At 40.7% G+C, this 15,708-nt stretch overlaps 1 protein-coding gene across 2 annotated transcripts in view; it reads right to left on the bottom strand.

Annotated features, from left to right (window-relative positions):
- LOC100752666 (reticulon-3) overlaps positions 1-15,410 on the bottom strand; it is a 56,578-nt gene extending 41,168 nt beyond the window's left edge. Inside the window, exons 1-2 of one of the 2 annotated variants that reach the window (XM_027408392.2) lie at positions 14,948-15,410; positions 338-394 (exon numbers count right to left, since the gene is read on the bottom strand). In XM_027408392.2, coding sequence (XP_027264193.1) covers positions 338-394; positions 14,948-15,095 — 205 coding nt within the window. In that variant the 5' untranslated portion in view covers positions 15,096-15,410. The remainder of the gene's footprint in view (positions 1-337; positions 395-14,947) is intronic. The other variant, XM_027408393.2, reaches the window with a different exon arrangement.
- Between the last annotated feature and the right edge of the window lie 298 nt (positions 15,411-15,708).

The following is a 15,708-nucleotide window of genomic DNA, read 5'->3' as shown; positions in this document are numbered from 1 at the left end:
GGAACTGGAACTACAGACAGCTGTGAGCTGCCATGTGGGTATTGGGAATTGAACCTGGGCCCTCCAGAAGAGCAGCCAGTGCTGAGCCATCTCTCCAGTTTTTAATTTTTAAGTAATAGTCAAAACTACATCTAAAGCTTATGCTGTATTAAATGGTTCACTCAACTTCATTTGGGACCTACCAGCAACCCTTAAGTAGAAAAAGGATGGGCTAATAACTATTTTCTATTTTAAGAGATGTGTGGGCAATAAAAGATTTCCACCTCATCCTCAGTTACAGCCTCTTTCTTAACATTTTTCTTTTGTTAATGTGCAAAAAAAAAAGTTATGGACTTGCCTTGTGAGGTCGAAAATATAGATACAGGCTGAGAGGAAGAGGAAGAAACAAAGGAATCTGAAAGAAAATATACAGCATAAAAATTTGACAACCTTACATAGGATTCTTAACTTCAACTTTCTTTTTTCTGGAAGTTTATTAGCCAAGGGAAGACTCAAACTTTATTCCAGTGACTGTTTTCACTCACCTGCTAGTGATACCTCATTTCACTTCCAGGATGCACTTCTAGAAGTTTACAAAGTCAGTCTCTTTTAGACAAGCATTATCACCTTCAGGAGAAAAGAGGAAGTCCTACCATTTCATAACAGCTACAATCTCAAGAGCAGATGACCCTCTGCTACCTTTTGACAAAGTTGGTTTCTAAGTACTAACTGCTACTTGCTTTAAATAATTTCCAACTACATTTTGAAGCATTAAGTCACTAAGATGACAAAGGCAGGTGGATATCTATGAGTTTGAGGCCAGCATAGTCTACAAAACAAGTTTCAGGATAACAAAGGCTGTCTCAAATAACAAAACAACAAAAAAGTCACTAGGATGAACACTTAGAAATATTTAACTGGGCTAGAGGGTAGTGGTGCATGTCTTTAAACCAGCACTTGGGAGGCAGAGGCAGGTAAATCTCTGAGTTCAAGGCCAGACTGGTCTTCAGAGAAAATTCCAGGACAGCCAGGGATACACAAACAACAACAAAACAAAACAAAAAAACCCCAGGCAAAACCTGACTCTCGATATTTTAAAAACAAAAATCACAATTCACTGGAAAATAGGGCTAACATGAGAAATCTTTCATATTTGAAAATCACATTCCTCCAATCTATCAACATAAAAAAATGTAATGTACACATAACATCCCCTTTATACCTGCATCATAAACATACCCTTTAACTAAGCAGTTAATGCTTCCAGGAATCCATCCTACAAACAAGGCACGTGTGTGTACAAGGATATTCAGTAAGGGTGCTGGTTTTAAGTACTAGAAATAATATAAATGTCCACCAACAGAAGACTAGTTAAAAAACAACACCTAAGCCAGGAGGGTGCTCTCATATGTTCAGTGAAACAAAAGGGACTAACAGAAGGGATTAATGGTCTGAGGTGAACCCCCAAATGGTAATGAAGGTCTGTAACCCCAGCATTTGGGAATTCAAGAGGGTCAGTTCAAGGCACCCTGGGATACACAAAAGTCTGGCACTCTGTCTTCTCTCTCACACACACAGAGCCACTCATGGCAGCACACCTTTTAATCCCACCCCAGTTTATATCCAGGTCTAGGCTATCAGAGTTACTTAGTGAGACCCTGTTTCCAAAAAGAGAAGAGGAATAGAAGTTGTTGTTGTCTGGGATAGAAGGAAGATTTTGCTTTATGGCACTTAAGAAAACAAAAAAAGTCTCCTGAGATAGCAAAATGGCTCAGCAGTAAAGGTGCTTGCCACCAAGTTTGACAATCTAAATCCAGTACCAGAGTTCACACTGATAGGAGATAACTGATTCTACAAGGTTGACCTCTGATCTCCATATGAACACTGTGACATGCATGCACCCATATAAATACAAAGTAAATGTTAAAAGGTCACATGAAAGACAAAACATTCCCCAAAATGTCCTAAATGTAAAAAATGTTATGAACTCTTTTTTTCCAATTATAAAAATACTTTCACAAATATTAAAGTTTTACTTAAAATCAGAAGATTTAAATAACTAAGCAATAGCAGTATCTGTTAAATATTAATTTAAGAAAATTACTTTATAACAAATACAGAGCACATTAAAAGTAAGGCAGAATTTTGTGGGGATCAGATAGTCACTAATTAATTGAAAATCAGAATTTGAAATTCACTTTCAAGTTGCCTTTCAAGATGAAGCATCACATACATTCTTAAACATAAGAACCATTCTCAGCTAGGCAGTGTTGGTGCACGCCTTTAATTCCAGCATTTTAGAGGCAGAGGCAGGTGGATTTCTAAGTTCAAGGCCAGCCCTGTCTACAGAATGAGTTCCAGGCCAGGACTGTTACATAGAAAAATCCTGTCTCAAAAATAAAAACAAAACCACACCCACAAAAAAACCCAAAAACCTGTTCTCACTCTTCTTAAAATAACATTATTATTTAAAATTATATATATCTATGTGTGGACTCGTACACAAGAGTTCAGGTGCCTGCATAGTCTAGAAGGGGAATTAGCTCCTCTGGCACTGAGGCATAGGCAGTTGTGATCCACTGTGGGTGCTGGGAGTCAACTTGTGCAAGGGCAGAATGTACTCTTAAGCTCAGAGCCATCTCTTTAGCCTCTCCTATCTTTTTAAAGGAAAATCCTTACTATCTCTTGCTCAGTGTTTCCAGGTGGGTTCATTTCTAAATTCAACTACTGCCAACATTAAATTTATCAACTGATCAGTTTAAATCTAAACAGTCAGGTGTGGTGGCACACACCTGTAATCCCAGGATTCAGAAGGCTGAGGCAGAAGATTGGTTGGGGGGAGGGGTGGGGAATGGTCCTCCTTTAAGTAAACTCAATGCCAAAATAAGTTAAAAAGCCCTATGAACCTTGCAGCTGTTCGATTGTTCATTTCTACCTATACCCCCCCCACCCAGTGGAAAATTCCACCCTGCCAATTTGAATGCATAGCATCTGTTCTGATAGAGAACAGAGATAACCAGCTGTTTGCAACAATATTGCATGAGGTTTCTAACTTATAAAACCACATGATATTCCTACTCACATCTACCCTGTAGGGAAGTAAACTCTAGAAAGGTGATCTTAATCCTCCAAGTAGAATAACTTTCTGAAGCAGCTAGTCTAAGTCTAATACAGTAACTAGTCTAATACAGTAAGAGCCTTAAAACTTGAGTAGTGTGTTGTTGGAATGCAGTAGCAACAGCCACTGGGGTAAAGAAAGATCACCCCAGAAGAGACTTTGCCATCTTAAGTGAACAAGGGGTGGGAACAGGTAGAACAGAGTAGATTTCCAAATGCCTTTACTTATCTAAAAGATACACTTTGTACAGTGAGAAATCACTAAAGCGTGTGACACTATTATATATATAAGTGTTTTGGGGGAGAAGACTGTTTTGTTTGGAGACAGGGTCTCACTATGCATCCTTCCAGAGTACCAGGTTCACAACCATATGTACTACACCCAGCTTTTGCCCATGTTTTAAAAAGAAAACAGATCTTGGCCAGGTATGGTGGCGCATGCCTTTAATCCTAGCACTCAGGAGGCAGATGGAGGCCAGCTTGGTCTACAAAGCGAGTTTCAGGACAGGACAGCCAGGGCTATACAGAGAAACCCTGCCTCGAAGAAAACAAAATAAAACAGACAAAAAGTAAAAAAAAAAAGAACTGAGATCTCTAATAAATTGGAAAGCTCCTGCATAAAGTCAGGCATGATGGGCTAGAAGTTGTCCTCTAACCATCACACTTACATGTTAGTGACTTGGATGGGGAGCAGAAATGTCCTGGAGAAACTTTGCAAACAGCCTAAGTTAGGCTTTCATCTCCACTGGCAAGTCACATTGGTACTATTCCTTTAAAGGTTATGATGACTTTTTATCTCAGTGGCAATCTTACTCTAAATCTATCATTTCAGTCTGACATGAAGAAAAATATGTCAAACCCAATTTAGAAGACATTCTATAAATTATCTTGATTGGTATTCCTCAAAACTGTCAAGATCAGGGGCTGGGAAGATGACTCAGTGTGTACAAGCCAGGGACCTGAGTTCAGATCCCCAGCACTCATGTAAAAGCTAAGTACAATGCACACATTTGTAACCCTAGCACTGAGGGAGGGAGTTTTAGAGACAAACAGATCTTGAGGTTCATTGGCCAACCGTCTAGCCAAAGTAGCAAGCTCTAGCCTCAGTGAGGGGGAAAAATAGTAGAGAACAGTGGAAGGACAAATAGAGTGAAAAATTTATAATGGGCCATATAAAGATGGAAAATATACAGAAAGTCTGAAGTATGTTTATTATTGTGTTTTCTTTAAATTTTTGACTGTTAATGAGCTAACTACAGAGTGACATTTGATTGTGGGGGCTGTTAAGCTAAACCAACATATATATTTTAAAGATATCTTGACTTCAAAATTTGAGTCTAAGGATATTTTACTTTCGAAAAGAGGTTTGGCTTTTGTTTTCACAGATGAAAAGCTAAGGATTCCTTCCAAGCTAATATGGTTTGATCAACAAGACCCCCTGAATCAATGGCCCAGGTGATCCAACATTCACAAACAGCTTCAAGACTTCAGGCTGAGATGACCAACAACACAAAATACCCCAGTCAGGATTTGAACATAATTCTAAATTTTCTCAGGATTCCAATAAGATTAAGAGTGCCCTCAATCAGCAGGAAGTAGTCTAAAAAACTACACCCAAATTTGCAAATGTTGTTTATAAGGTTTGTTTTCATTTAAAGGTGGTTGGTTGTAAATGGTCAATGGTCACAGTCAATCTCTTTCTAAAGAAAAAAAAAATGGGACATGATGGAAATATTCATGGAAATAAATACTTTAGATTGGTATGGATTTTGGTTTACTGATACAAATTTAAGGCCAATTTTGTTATACTGTATATGTATTTCTACTCTTGTTTGAGGTACTATGTTCATGCAGCTCATTTAAAAATATAATATATAGTTAAGAAATACAAATTGGGGCTGGAGAGATGGCTCAGCAGTTGAGAGGACGACTGCTCTTCCAGAGGACCCAGGTTCAATTCCCAGCACTCACATGGCAGCTCATGCCTGACTGTGACTCCAGTTCCAAGGGATCTGACACCAAACACAGACATACACACAGGTAAAACACCAATGCACATAAAATAAAAATAAATTACTAAAAAAATACAAATTGTCATCTATGATAGTCAACCTTGTCGTCATGTTAGTTTTCTAGACATACAGAGATATATTTCAGATGGATAGGTAATCTTCAAACACTTGAAAGACCCACAGAATATGGTATTTAAAATGTTTTAAGAAAAAAAATGTTTTAGGAACTTAAACTTGCCGGGCGTTGGTGGCGCACATCTTTAATCCCAGCACTCAGGAGGCAGAGGCAGGTGGATCGCTGTGAGTTCGAGGCCAGCCTAGTCTCCAGAGCAAGTGCCAGGATAGGCTCCAAAGCTACACAGAGAAACCCTGACTCGAAAAACCAAAAAAAAAAAAAAAAAAAAAAAAAAAAAAAAAAAAAAAAAAACCCCCAAAAAAAAAAAAAAAAAAGAAAGAAAGAAAGAAAAAAAAAAGAACTTAAACTTTTCTTGACAACGAGACATATATGTTCCTGGTAGCACCCATTACCTCAAGAGGTTAATGGGCATTGAAGCTCCTTATGGAGTTTGCCTTCAATGTGGCAAGACCTTCCATTTGGGCAAGAAACTGCTCTTGCCTAAACTGCCTGACTGTATGCTATATAAACCAGACATGCAAGTGACTGCTGATCTCGCCAAAACCAGATGGGAGGTTCTTCAGGGTTCTTGCTTCACAGAAACTACCAGACATTGTGCAGGACACAGAAGAAAGCAAATGACAAACTTTGCCATTGCAAGGCAGAACAGATCTTCAGATCTGCCCGATTTATGGGCCTACAGGCTGAAGAAGGATGCCCCTACATTACAGAAGAACTTTGGGAGATTTTCCAGGCAGCCAGATATCTCTGTCATTTCTAGAGTTTTGAAAGTTGCTTACAATGCACTTCCAGTTTACTTAGGTAATATTATATCCTTCTGGGGTCTTTGATGGAGTTGAAGTCAATTATAGTTTTCCTTAGTTATGATAAAAGATAAATTAGATATAAAACTTTAGACTTACAAAGATAGGATAGATGATAAGAGTATTTTCTTTAATTTTACCAAATACAAATAGACTAAATATTGTAATTGTAATTCTTGCTTGATAACTGTTTTGTTATATGTGATTTTACTATGTTAAAGTAAAAACCTTTTTTAATTAGACAGAAAAGGAGAGATGATATGGGATGTCCTTCTGTATGCTGTGAATATGTGATGCTTTTACTGGTTGATAAATATAGCTGTTTTGGCCTATGACAGAATATAGCCAGGCTAGAAATCCAAACAGAGATAGAGAAAGAAAGAAGGCAGAATCGAGGAGATGCCATCTAGCCCCTGGGAAGCAAGATGTGAGATAAAAAGCCACAAGCTTTGTGGTGAAATATAGAATAATAGAAATGGGTTAATTTAATTGTGAGAGCTAGTCAGTAATATGCCTGAGCTACTGGCCAAACAATTACAACTAATATTAAGCTTCTGAGAGCTATTTGGAAACTAGTGGATAGGCCAAGAAACCTCCAATAACATTAAGGTATCATAAATATTAGACAGCCCTGATTGGCATAAATCTGTAATCCCAGCTGCTTGAGGCAGAGACCAAAGGACTGAAGATTTGAGGACAACCTGGGTTACAAGTGAGTTCAGGAACAGTCTGGGCAAATTGGTGAGACCTTGACTAAAAGTAAGATCTACAAAGACAGCTAAAGATGAAGCTTAGTGGCAGCATCCTTGCCTAGTACTTACTGAGCCCTAGATTCAATTTCCAGTTGAAATTGAAATTCAATTTCCTGAGCCCAGGATTCAATTAAATCCTGTAATTAAGTATTTCTACCTTGAATGTAAACTAAAAACAAGGCTCATTGTTAAAACACTTTGCTATAGCAGAACAAAAAGCGTCCTTATTAATTCTGCTTAAGAAGTTTTCCAGAATATCCTTGCACTTATCCTCAAGGGCAAGCTTCCAATGAGGAATATGCCAAGTGCCAACACGTACCTCTCCTGGTTATATTATGAAGATGTGTTTACAGGAAGTAGCAAGTCAGTTAATTTAAGAAAAGAGGTAAGGATATTCTTCGAAGTAATAATAATCAAATAATAATCACCATCATCTACCACTAACGATTAACCTTCCTAAGTGAAAATCTTATATAGCAGTTAAAGAAGTTCTCTCAGTCAGGTGTGGTGGCACACACCTTTTGTCCCAGCATTTGTGAGACAGGTGGGTAACTATGAGTTCGAAGCCAGCCTGGTCTACAAAGAATTCAAGACATCTAGGGGATACATTGTGAGATCCTGTCTTCAACAACAACAGAGGTTCTCTCTGGCGCTGCAATAGGAGAGTCATATGTCTTCTAATAACTCATAGATACACAGTAAAAAAGATTTCCACGATGAAATCAGGAATAACAGTGTTATAGCTTAAAATAAGTTAGTGTGTTCATAGCTTTCAAACATACATAATAATCCATAATCTAAAACAACTGTAGAATTGTATTCAATAATTGTTATAAATGAATTAGAATAAAAGTAAGGCAACACCTTTTCTTTCTTTTCTTGAAGTAAGGTCTCAATATGTAGTCCTGGCTGGCCTGGAACTCACAGAAGTCCACCTATCTTTGCCTTGAAGTGCTGGGATTAAAGGTGTGTGGCATCATGCCTGGCCAGAAAGTTACTTAAAAAAAAAAAAAGGAAAATAATTTTAAAAAAATTTCTTTTTGCAGTACTGGAAATTGAACCCACAGTTTAGCACATGCCAGGAAAACACTCTATCCTTTACATTTTTCAAAAGTCTGTAAAGTTTAGAAGGCTAAAATATTAACCATAAAGCTGAACGAACACAAAACACACCAGGCACACATGATCACTACACACAGTCACTAACATAAAACTTATTTGGAGCCAATGTAATTCTGCCAAGAACTAGTAAGTGGTCAATTCAAAGACTATAGATACTTTAAAGAGAAGTGTCTTTCAACAGAAATAATGCTTGCCCCCCCCAAAACCTTAACTTTCTCTTTTCCTTTAATGATGTGTCACTAATTCCTTCATTATTAAACTTCACTCAACAAGCACTTGCCACACTCACCTGAGGAGAACAGGTGACTAGCATATCATGAGGAACAATTTCCTCACAGCTGAACTCAATAAAGCAACAACATTCCTACTATGGTTTTCAGACCATCTCTAAAACATTAACAAGCAAAAAGGGTTCAATACAAAAACAGTGTAAAGAATAAATGAACAACAACAACAACAAAATAAAAACACTGAAACTCTTACCCTAAACTTTGTAAATAACTACCTGCAGATTTCAAGTTAGAGTTAAGATACAGTCATTAAATTTATGTAGACAAGTACTTTTATATGAGCTAAGTAGCTAAATTACTTAATAAACATGCTTTCAATAGAAAATAGCATCCAAAGAAACCTTTTCTTTCCCAGGAAAAGTAAAAATAATAGACAGTTGGGTGTGTATAGACTATTCTGAGATGGCCATTCTTGCTATTTCTTACAAAGTTCTGCTGTGACAAGCATTTTATAATGTATCCTAACTATATTTTCTATAGCTACAGAAAATATTTAAGCATATACCAAGGCACCTATGAAACAAGTTGTACCTCTCCTTGTTTTTGTTTTTCTGAGATAGGGTCGCTCTTTGTAGCTTTGGCAAACTGGGACTTGGTATGTAGATCAAGTTAACCTTGAATGCATACAGAATTGCCTGTCTCTGTCTTGTAAGGGTTGGAATTTAAGACAAACTCAGCCACCATGCCTAGCAGTCAAAATCTTTTTTTTTTTTTTTTTTTTTTTTTAAATGCCTGAGGAGAAGGCTGGAGAGATGGCTCAGTGGCCAAGAGCACATACTACTTTTGAGGACTAGAGTTCAGTTCCCAGCACTGACCTGTAATTCTAGTTCTAATGGGATCTGACACCTCTGGTCTCTATGGGAACCTGTACTTTTATTTACGTACCTACACAAACACATAATTAAAATTAAAAAATATATATTTATAAAAGCGGCTGGGTCACTTGGGAATAAGAGGCAGGTGGATCTCTGTGAGTTGGGGGCTAGCCTGGCCTACAGAGAAAGTTCCAGGAGAAATCATAACTTGCAAAACAAACAAACAAAAAAAAACAAAAGAGGCTGGGAATATGTAGCTCATTGGTGGACTGTGTGTCTAGCACAGGCCAGCTCCTGCATTCACACATCAGTACTATTGGAAAAATAACAATAATAATTTTCTTTTATTAAGGAAGATGGAGATTTCTTTCACGTGTAATTCAACTACTTGTGGTGATATATTACTTATGATTTATTACAGCTTGCCTAGGGATTCAGAAAGCAAAGCCAGCCTCAAGCTATAAAGATCAGGCAGTGGTGATACACACCTTTAATCCCAGCAGCCAGAAATTAGGAGGTGGTAGTACACACCTTTAATCCTAGGACTCAGGATTAAGAGGTAGAAGGATCTCTGTGAGTCCACCCAGATCTACACAAGATTGATCCAGTCCTAAAGAGAAACAGCTCACACAAAGATGATCTTTGCACCTTCGATTACATGCCTTTAAACCCAGCACTAGAGGGGTATAAAAGATAGGAGCAGGGCCTTCAGTAGTATTAGCAATTCATTCTCCAGCCATATTGAGGATAGGAAGACAGTGAGGTCAGTATAGCAGTCTGAGGTTTGGTAGAGCCAAGATCAGCCCTTTCAGCTAAGGTAGTGGTAAGAGCTAGTGATTTCCATGCCTTGCTTTCCTGATCTTCAGCTTGAAGTCTGTCCTTGGATCTTTTATTTTCCATGCAACAACCACTATTCTAGGTGCAGGTAACTTATAACTTGCAGATGAACCAAGTATTAGATATTATTAATTAAAAAGTCAGGTTTGAAGTAGTTTGCCCTTAAAGACACAAAGCAAAGGCATCTAGTTCACACTGCTGACTTGTATTCTATCCCTTTACATTAATCACTATTATTTGCTAACATTCACTATGGGCAAAGCCCTTTCTGTGTGCTTAATTTTCACATTAACTATTATCATAATTTTAATGGTATGGAAATGAAGATGCAGGATTTATACAAGAACAACAGTTTTTAAGAGATAAACCCTAGGATGGGGGGTGGGGGGTGGTACACACCTTTAGTCTCTGCACTCCAGAGGCAGAAGCAGGAAGATCTGTGTGAGTTCGAGGCCAGCCTAGTCTACAGAGACAGTGCCAAGACAGTCAAAGCTCTTACACAGAGAAAGTCTGTCTTGAAAAACCGTGTGTGTGCGTGTGTGTGTGTGTGTGTGTGTGTGTGTGTGTGTGTGTGTGTGTGTGTGTGTGTGCATTTTATGTATTCATGGTTTTCAGAAAAGTAGTTTCTACCTGTAAAATTTTAATGTCATTAACTATTAAAAACATATTTTAAATTCAGACATAGTGCTGGAGAGATGATAGGTCAACAGTTAAGAAATTGGATGTGCCAGGCAGTGGTGACGAACACCTTTAATCCCAGCACCCCGGAGGCAGAAGTGGGCAAATCTCTGTGAGTTTGAGGTCAGCCTAGTCTACAGAGTGAGTTCCAGGATAGCAAAGGGTATACAGAGAAACCCTGTTTCGAACCCCCTCCCTCCTAAAAAAGTGCACTGGATGCCCTTCCAGAGGGCCTGAGTTCTAGTCCCAGCACCCACAGGGTGGTTCATAATTGTTTGTGACTCCAGTTACAGACCATCAGCCACCTTCTTCTGACCTCTAAGGATGCCAGACACACATGTGGTGCAGACATATATGCAAGCAAAACACCCATAAACTTGGGAGAGGGGAAGTGAAACAAGCCTGTTCCCTAACTTGAATTAATAATAATAATAATAATAATAATAATAATAATAATAATAATAATAGAAAAAAAAACACCCATAAACTTAATTCAGACAATATTGGTATTGGGCAATTCTCACTCTAAAAAGAACATTACATATTTTTATCTCTTTTATGTCAACCCCAAATGTCTGCCTCTGAAACTCAGTCTCCTTCAAAGGCAGAAATCTGGAAAGGCATCCTAGCCTCACACCTTCTTTAAGAACACTTATCTTGAATTGCTGCTGCTTTAGCACCTGTCACACTGAACCACAGACTGCTGTTAATCATTTCTACCTGTAACAAAAAAACACTATTTCTAAACTTTACTGGACAGTCAGTCAAGATAAAACTTTTTTCAGGATATTATGCAACACTTACTCTTAACTAAAAGCAACTAAAAAAATTAGTAAAGAGCATGAAGCTCAAGACTGACAGCAATGCTTTCTTGCTTTTCTGTAACCACAGCAGAGTTAGAGTTCAATTTTAAAACAAACTGCATCTTATTTCATCTTGCCAAACCCTGAGACATTTCCTCTGACAGCGGGAAGCAGGGAGAAAGGAGCTATACTAAAATGGTGACTTCAATGCAAGATCTTTGGTTTTTGAGACAGGGTCTCTCAGTATAGTCTATCAGGCTGGTGAACTTCCTGCGTCAGTATCAAAATTACAGATAACAGGTACCACGTTCAGCTTCACTGAGGTACTTCAAAAAGACTTTATATTTTCTGTTGTTGCTTTTTTGAGTGTGTCTCATTATGAAGCCTTGATTGGCTTGGAATTCTTTCTATATAGATCAGGATGCCTTCTAATGTACAGAAATCCATCTGTCTCTGCATCCTGAGTGTTGGGACTGAAGATATATGTCACCACACCCAGCCGTTTTTAAAATGATTCTTTAGTTAAGAATACAAATGTATTTCACCATGGCATGGTCATATGATTTTTTTTAAACATAAGAAAAATTATGTGAGGGGGCTGGACAGATGGCCCAGTGCTTAAGGACTGTTCTTCCAGAGGACCAGGGGTTCAATTCTAACACCCACAAGATGGCTCACAACCATCTGGGATTCATACGCCTCCTTCTGGCCTCTTCTAGGCACTGCTTGCAGTGATGCACAGACACATGCATGCAAAAATCATCCATACACATAAAACACAAAAATAAAAATAAAGCTTTAAAAACACTTTGTGAGGAAGGCAGAGGGTGGTGCTTATGGGGGCCAAAACAACTGTGAGAATCAGTTTTCTCCTTCTACCATGTGGGTCTAAGGGTTCTATTTCAGGGTGTTAGGTTTAACAGCAAGTGTCCTATCCAGTCATCTTGCTAGCCCCATAAGGCAGACTTTTATATTCAAGTAGTCAGTTGAACAACAAGAATCTTGCATTGGGGACACTGAAACTATTACTGCTTTCTGGTTATCAGTAAATTGGCAATGGGCAGGAGTTTATGATAGGACATTCATTTAGTGTGTATTTCAGGTGTTCCTTTCCAGCTTGTAAACCTTGTAAACAGAAACTTATTGAGTACTTTTGTAGTTACAACAGACAGATACTGTTTTAAGTGCCAGTAGTGGGCTAGGAGTGTGTCTCAGTGGTAAAGTGTGTGCCAGCAGCTGCATGGCCCTCGGTTCCATCTATAGCACCACAAAACAGACAAGGGAAAATGTCATTAGTGACAAATGTCTACAGCTATGTTGCAAATAGCAATTCTATACTATAATTAAGAAAAATGGGTAGTATTGGGGGATTTATACTATTAGGAAAGTGCAATGCAAACCCATCTACTGGAAATACCATTTTAATATATAAATTTCACTGTTCACAATGCCTCTTTTTAGCATTTTTCCCACTACCATAAAGAAATGTTAAAAGCTGGGTGATGGTGGCACAGTCCTTTAATCCTTGCACTTTGGAGGCAGAGGCAGGAGGACCTAAAGTTTTGGGATAGCCAAGACTACACAGAGAAACCCTGTACTGCTAATATAAAATTTACTTGGTGGCAGTATATGCTTGCATTTTTCTGATGCACCAAGGGAGTCAATCCATGACAACACATTAAAAGAATAAAAATGTTGATTCTTGCTAGGTGTGGTGGCATCCTATAGTCCCAGTGGAGGCTGAAGCAGAATCATCTTTTGTTCAAGGCTAGTGAGAGCTACTTGGTCTTAAAATTTCTTTTTTACTATTTGATCATAGTCAGGACTAAAAATTTTAATTCCCTGGCTGCCAGATAGAATGATTCCTCAATACTTAACATCTGTCTTGAACATAAATGGCCAACTTTTTCTTGTTTTGTTTTTGTTTGTGACTTTGGAGGCTGTCCTGGAACTAGCTCTTGTAGACCAGGCTGGTCTCGAACTCCCAGAGAGAGATCCACCTGCCTCTGCCTCCCGAGTGCTGGGATTAAAGGCGAGCGCCACCACCGTCTGGCTCCAAATAGCCAACTTCTAAAACCTAGATCTTTATCAGAAATTGGAAAATTAGGAATAGGAAGCTGCCAAACAGTAAGTAGTAATGTAATTAAAGTTATAGAACAGCACTGTTCATTTGGAAGTTAGCCCAAAACACAAAAATTTGGAGGAGAAATGTTGGTAGTTGAAACAGAACCAGGGTTCCAAATATGCTGCCTCATTCCTTTATCTGCAGACACTTCCTCCCATACCGTTTACCCAAATGGCTATAACCACCCTGGAAGCTCTCAGACAGGTGGGAAGCCAGTATTAGAAAACACAAGAGAACACATTTGATGCTAAGATCACAAATACTAGAATTTAGAATGACCAATCCACGACTGTGCGTTGGAGATAACAAAGCATTTTTTTAAACCTTTCAAAATTCTTCCTTTGACAAATCATGTTTTCGCCAAAGACTCAGTTCCTTTAAGAACCACCACCTGCCAGCGGGCATAATCCTCCTCTAGAAGACGTCTGCACTGCAGATCTCTGCACGAGGAGAGCTCGCTTGTCAGCTCCCACCAGCAGGCAGACATGTATACAATAGAAACTAAAGGAGGCCGGCAGCGTCCCACCTAGTCTTTTCACAGACAAGGGAGAAGGGGGTCCAACCAGCCCAGGCTTTGTCTGAATTTTCTCCTCTTTTCCCTGCAGTAAACGTTCTCTTTTGTTATACTGCTATCGAGAATAGGCCATCGAAAACATGAAATCAAAACATGGTGATGACTTGACATGACTGTATTTATTATCTTCTAGAATATAGCAACTGATTGCGTGTCCCCACCCCCACGATGCGCTCGTGAAGAGCCGGCTGTGTTGCAGATGCAGCCAAGGATCCATCTTGGACTATCGGTAGCTCCCTCCCAAATGTTCCTGTGCTATTCTCATCACGCCTCAGAGACTCAGAAAAATCTGGCATTCAGTTTAGCCCAAAACAGTAATAGAACTTCCTGATTCTTCTGGCAAACAACAAAAACAACAACAACAACAACAAAAAATTGGAGGGGGGGGAGAGACTATCACTCACGTAAGATTGTGTCAACACCTGTCTGCAAACCTGCAACGCCACCCCTTCCCACCACCACGCCTCTCAAAACCCTAACATCATTTCTCCTACGACCCACCTGTCACAATCCTCTGAAGCTCGCTAATCCTCCGCTAAATCAGCCGCCACCCCCCCCTCTCCACCCTAAGGCTCTCCCGCCTCCTGGACACAATCCATTCGGTTCACCCAGCCTTTCTCCGTTTTCACCCCACGACTGTGTCCTCATCTGCGGGGGAGTCAGCATCAACGCCCACTCTCTAGACCACCTCCCCGCCCCCAACCTGTTTTCCTCACACCCCGTTATTTCCTCACCGCGCGCCGCTCGGCCCTTCGCTCCCCTCCCCCTTTGCCTGTTCCTCAAACGCCCGCCTAGGGACTGAAGCCGCCCGCGGCCGGCCGGGGTAGGTCGCCCGCCCCGCCCCGCCCCCGCCCGGAGACCCGTCGCCCGCGCTCCTGGGGACCGAGTTCCCCACGCGCCTCACCCGCACATGAGGAGCCGCAGCTCTTCGCCCCCAGGGCGGGGCAGGCTCCCGGGCTCCCGCCGCCGCCGCCGCCGAGCGCGGACGGCTCGGCCCCGGAGGACGACGAGGAGATTGACGGGGACTGAGTGGCCGCCGACGACTCCGCCATGGCTGTACGAGCGAGGGCGGGAGAGAGGTGAAGAGAGACGCGGGACCGGAGAGTGGGAGGGGACGCAGAATAATCCAGCAGCTGGCTCTCCCAGGTACCGGGCGAAGGCTGTTGCGAAGACTGACTCCGACAGACTGACTGACTCAACCGTGCTCCGCGGGGAGAGGAGTGCGAGCGCGCATGCGCATAAAGGGCCCGAGGACGCGCGGGCGGTGGCCGCGGAGGCGCGCAGAGACGCAATGCGCAGGCGCAAGAACTGTTCCTCAGCGTTCCCGCAGGAAAGGACGCAGCGTGACTGGCCCCGCGGGTGGGGCGAGCCTCTGGGGGGGTGTATGTGAGTGCGGAGGAGGGCGGGGTAGAAACCTGACGTAAGGGGCGTGGCTAAGCGCCAGACTCCGCACGCCACTGCAGCCCAGACTGCGGATTAATAGTGCCTCGTCTCCCCCCAACTCCTGGTTCTTTATGTGAATGTTTTCTAGTTGACAGGTTATGTTTTAACCACCGAGGTTTCTTTGTGCTTCCATAAGCTGCAAATGATTTTTTTAATCATAAATTCTAGTTGATGTCTTTTGTCTGACGCGTACCCGCCTGGGACTCCAAAGAAAAGTGAAAG

The sequence above is a fragment of the Cricetulus griseus genome, chromosome 3 (genome assembly GCF_003668045.3).
Source record: "Cricetulus griseus strain 17A/GY chromosome 3, alternate assembly CriGri-PICRH-1.0, whole genome shotgun sequence".
Lineage (NCBI taxonomy): Eukaryota > Metazoa > Chordata > Mammalia > Rodentia > Cricetidae > Cricetulus > Cricetulus griseus.
The sequence above is the reverse complement of the archived record's forward strand: the minus strand, read 5'-3'. Positions and strand labels throughout refer to the sequence as shown.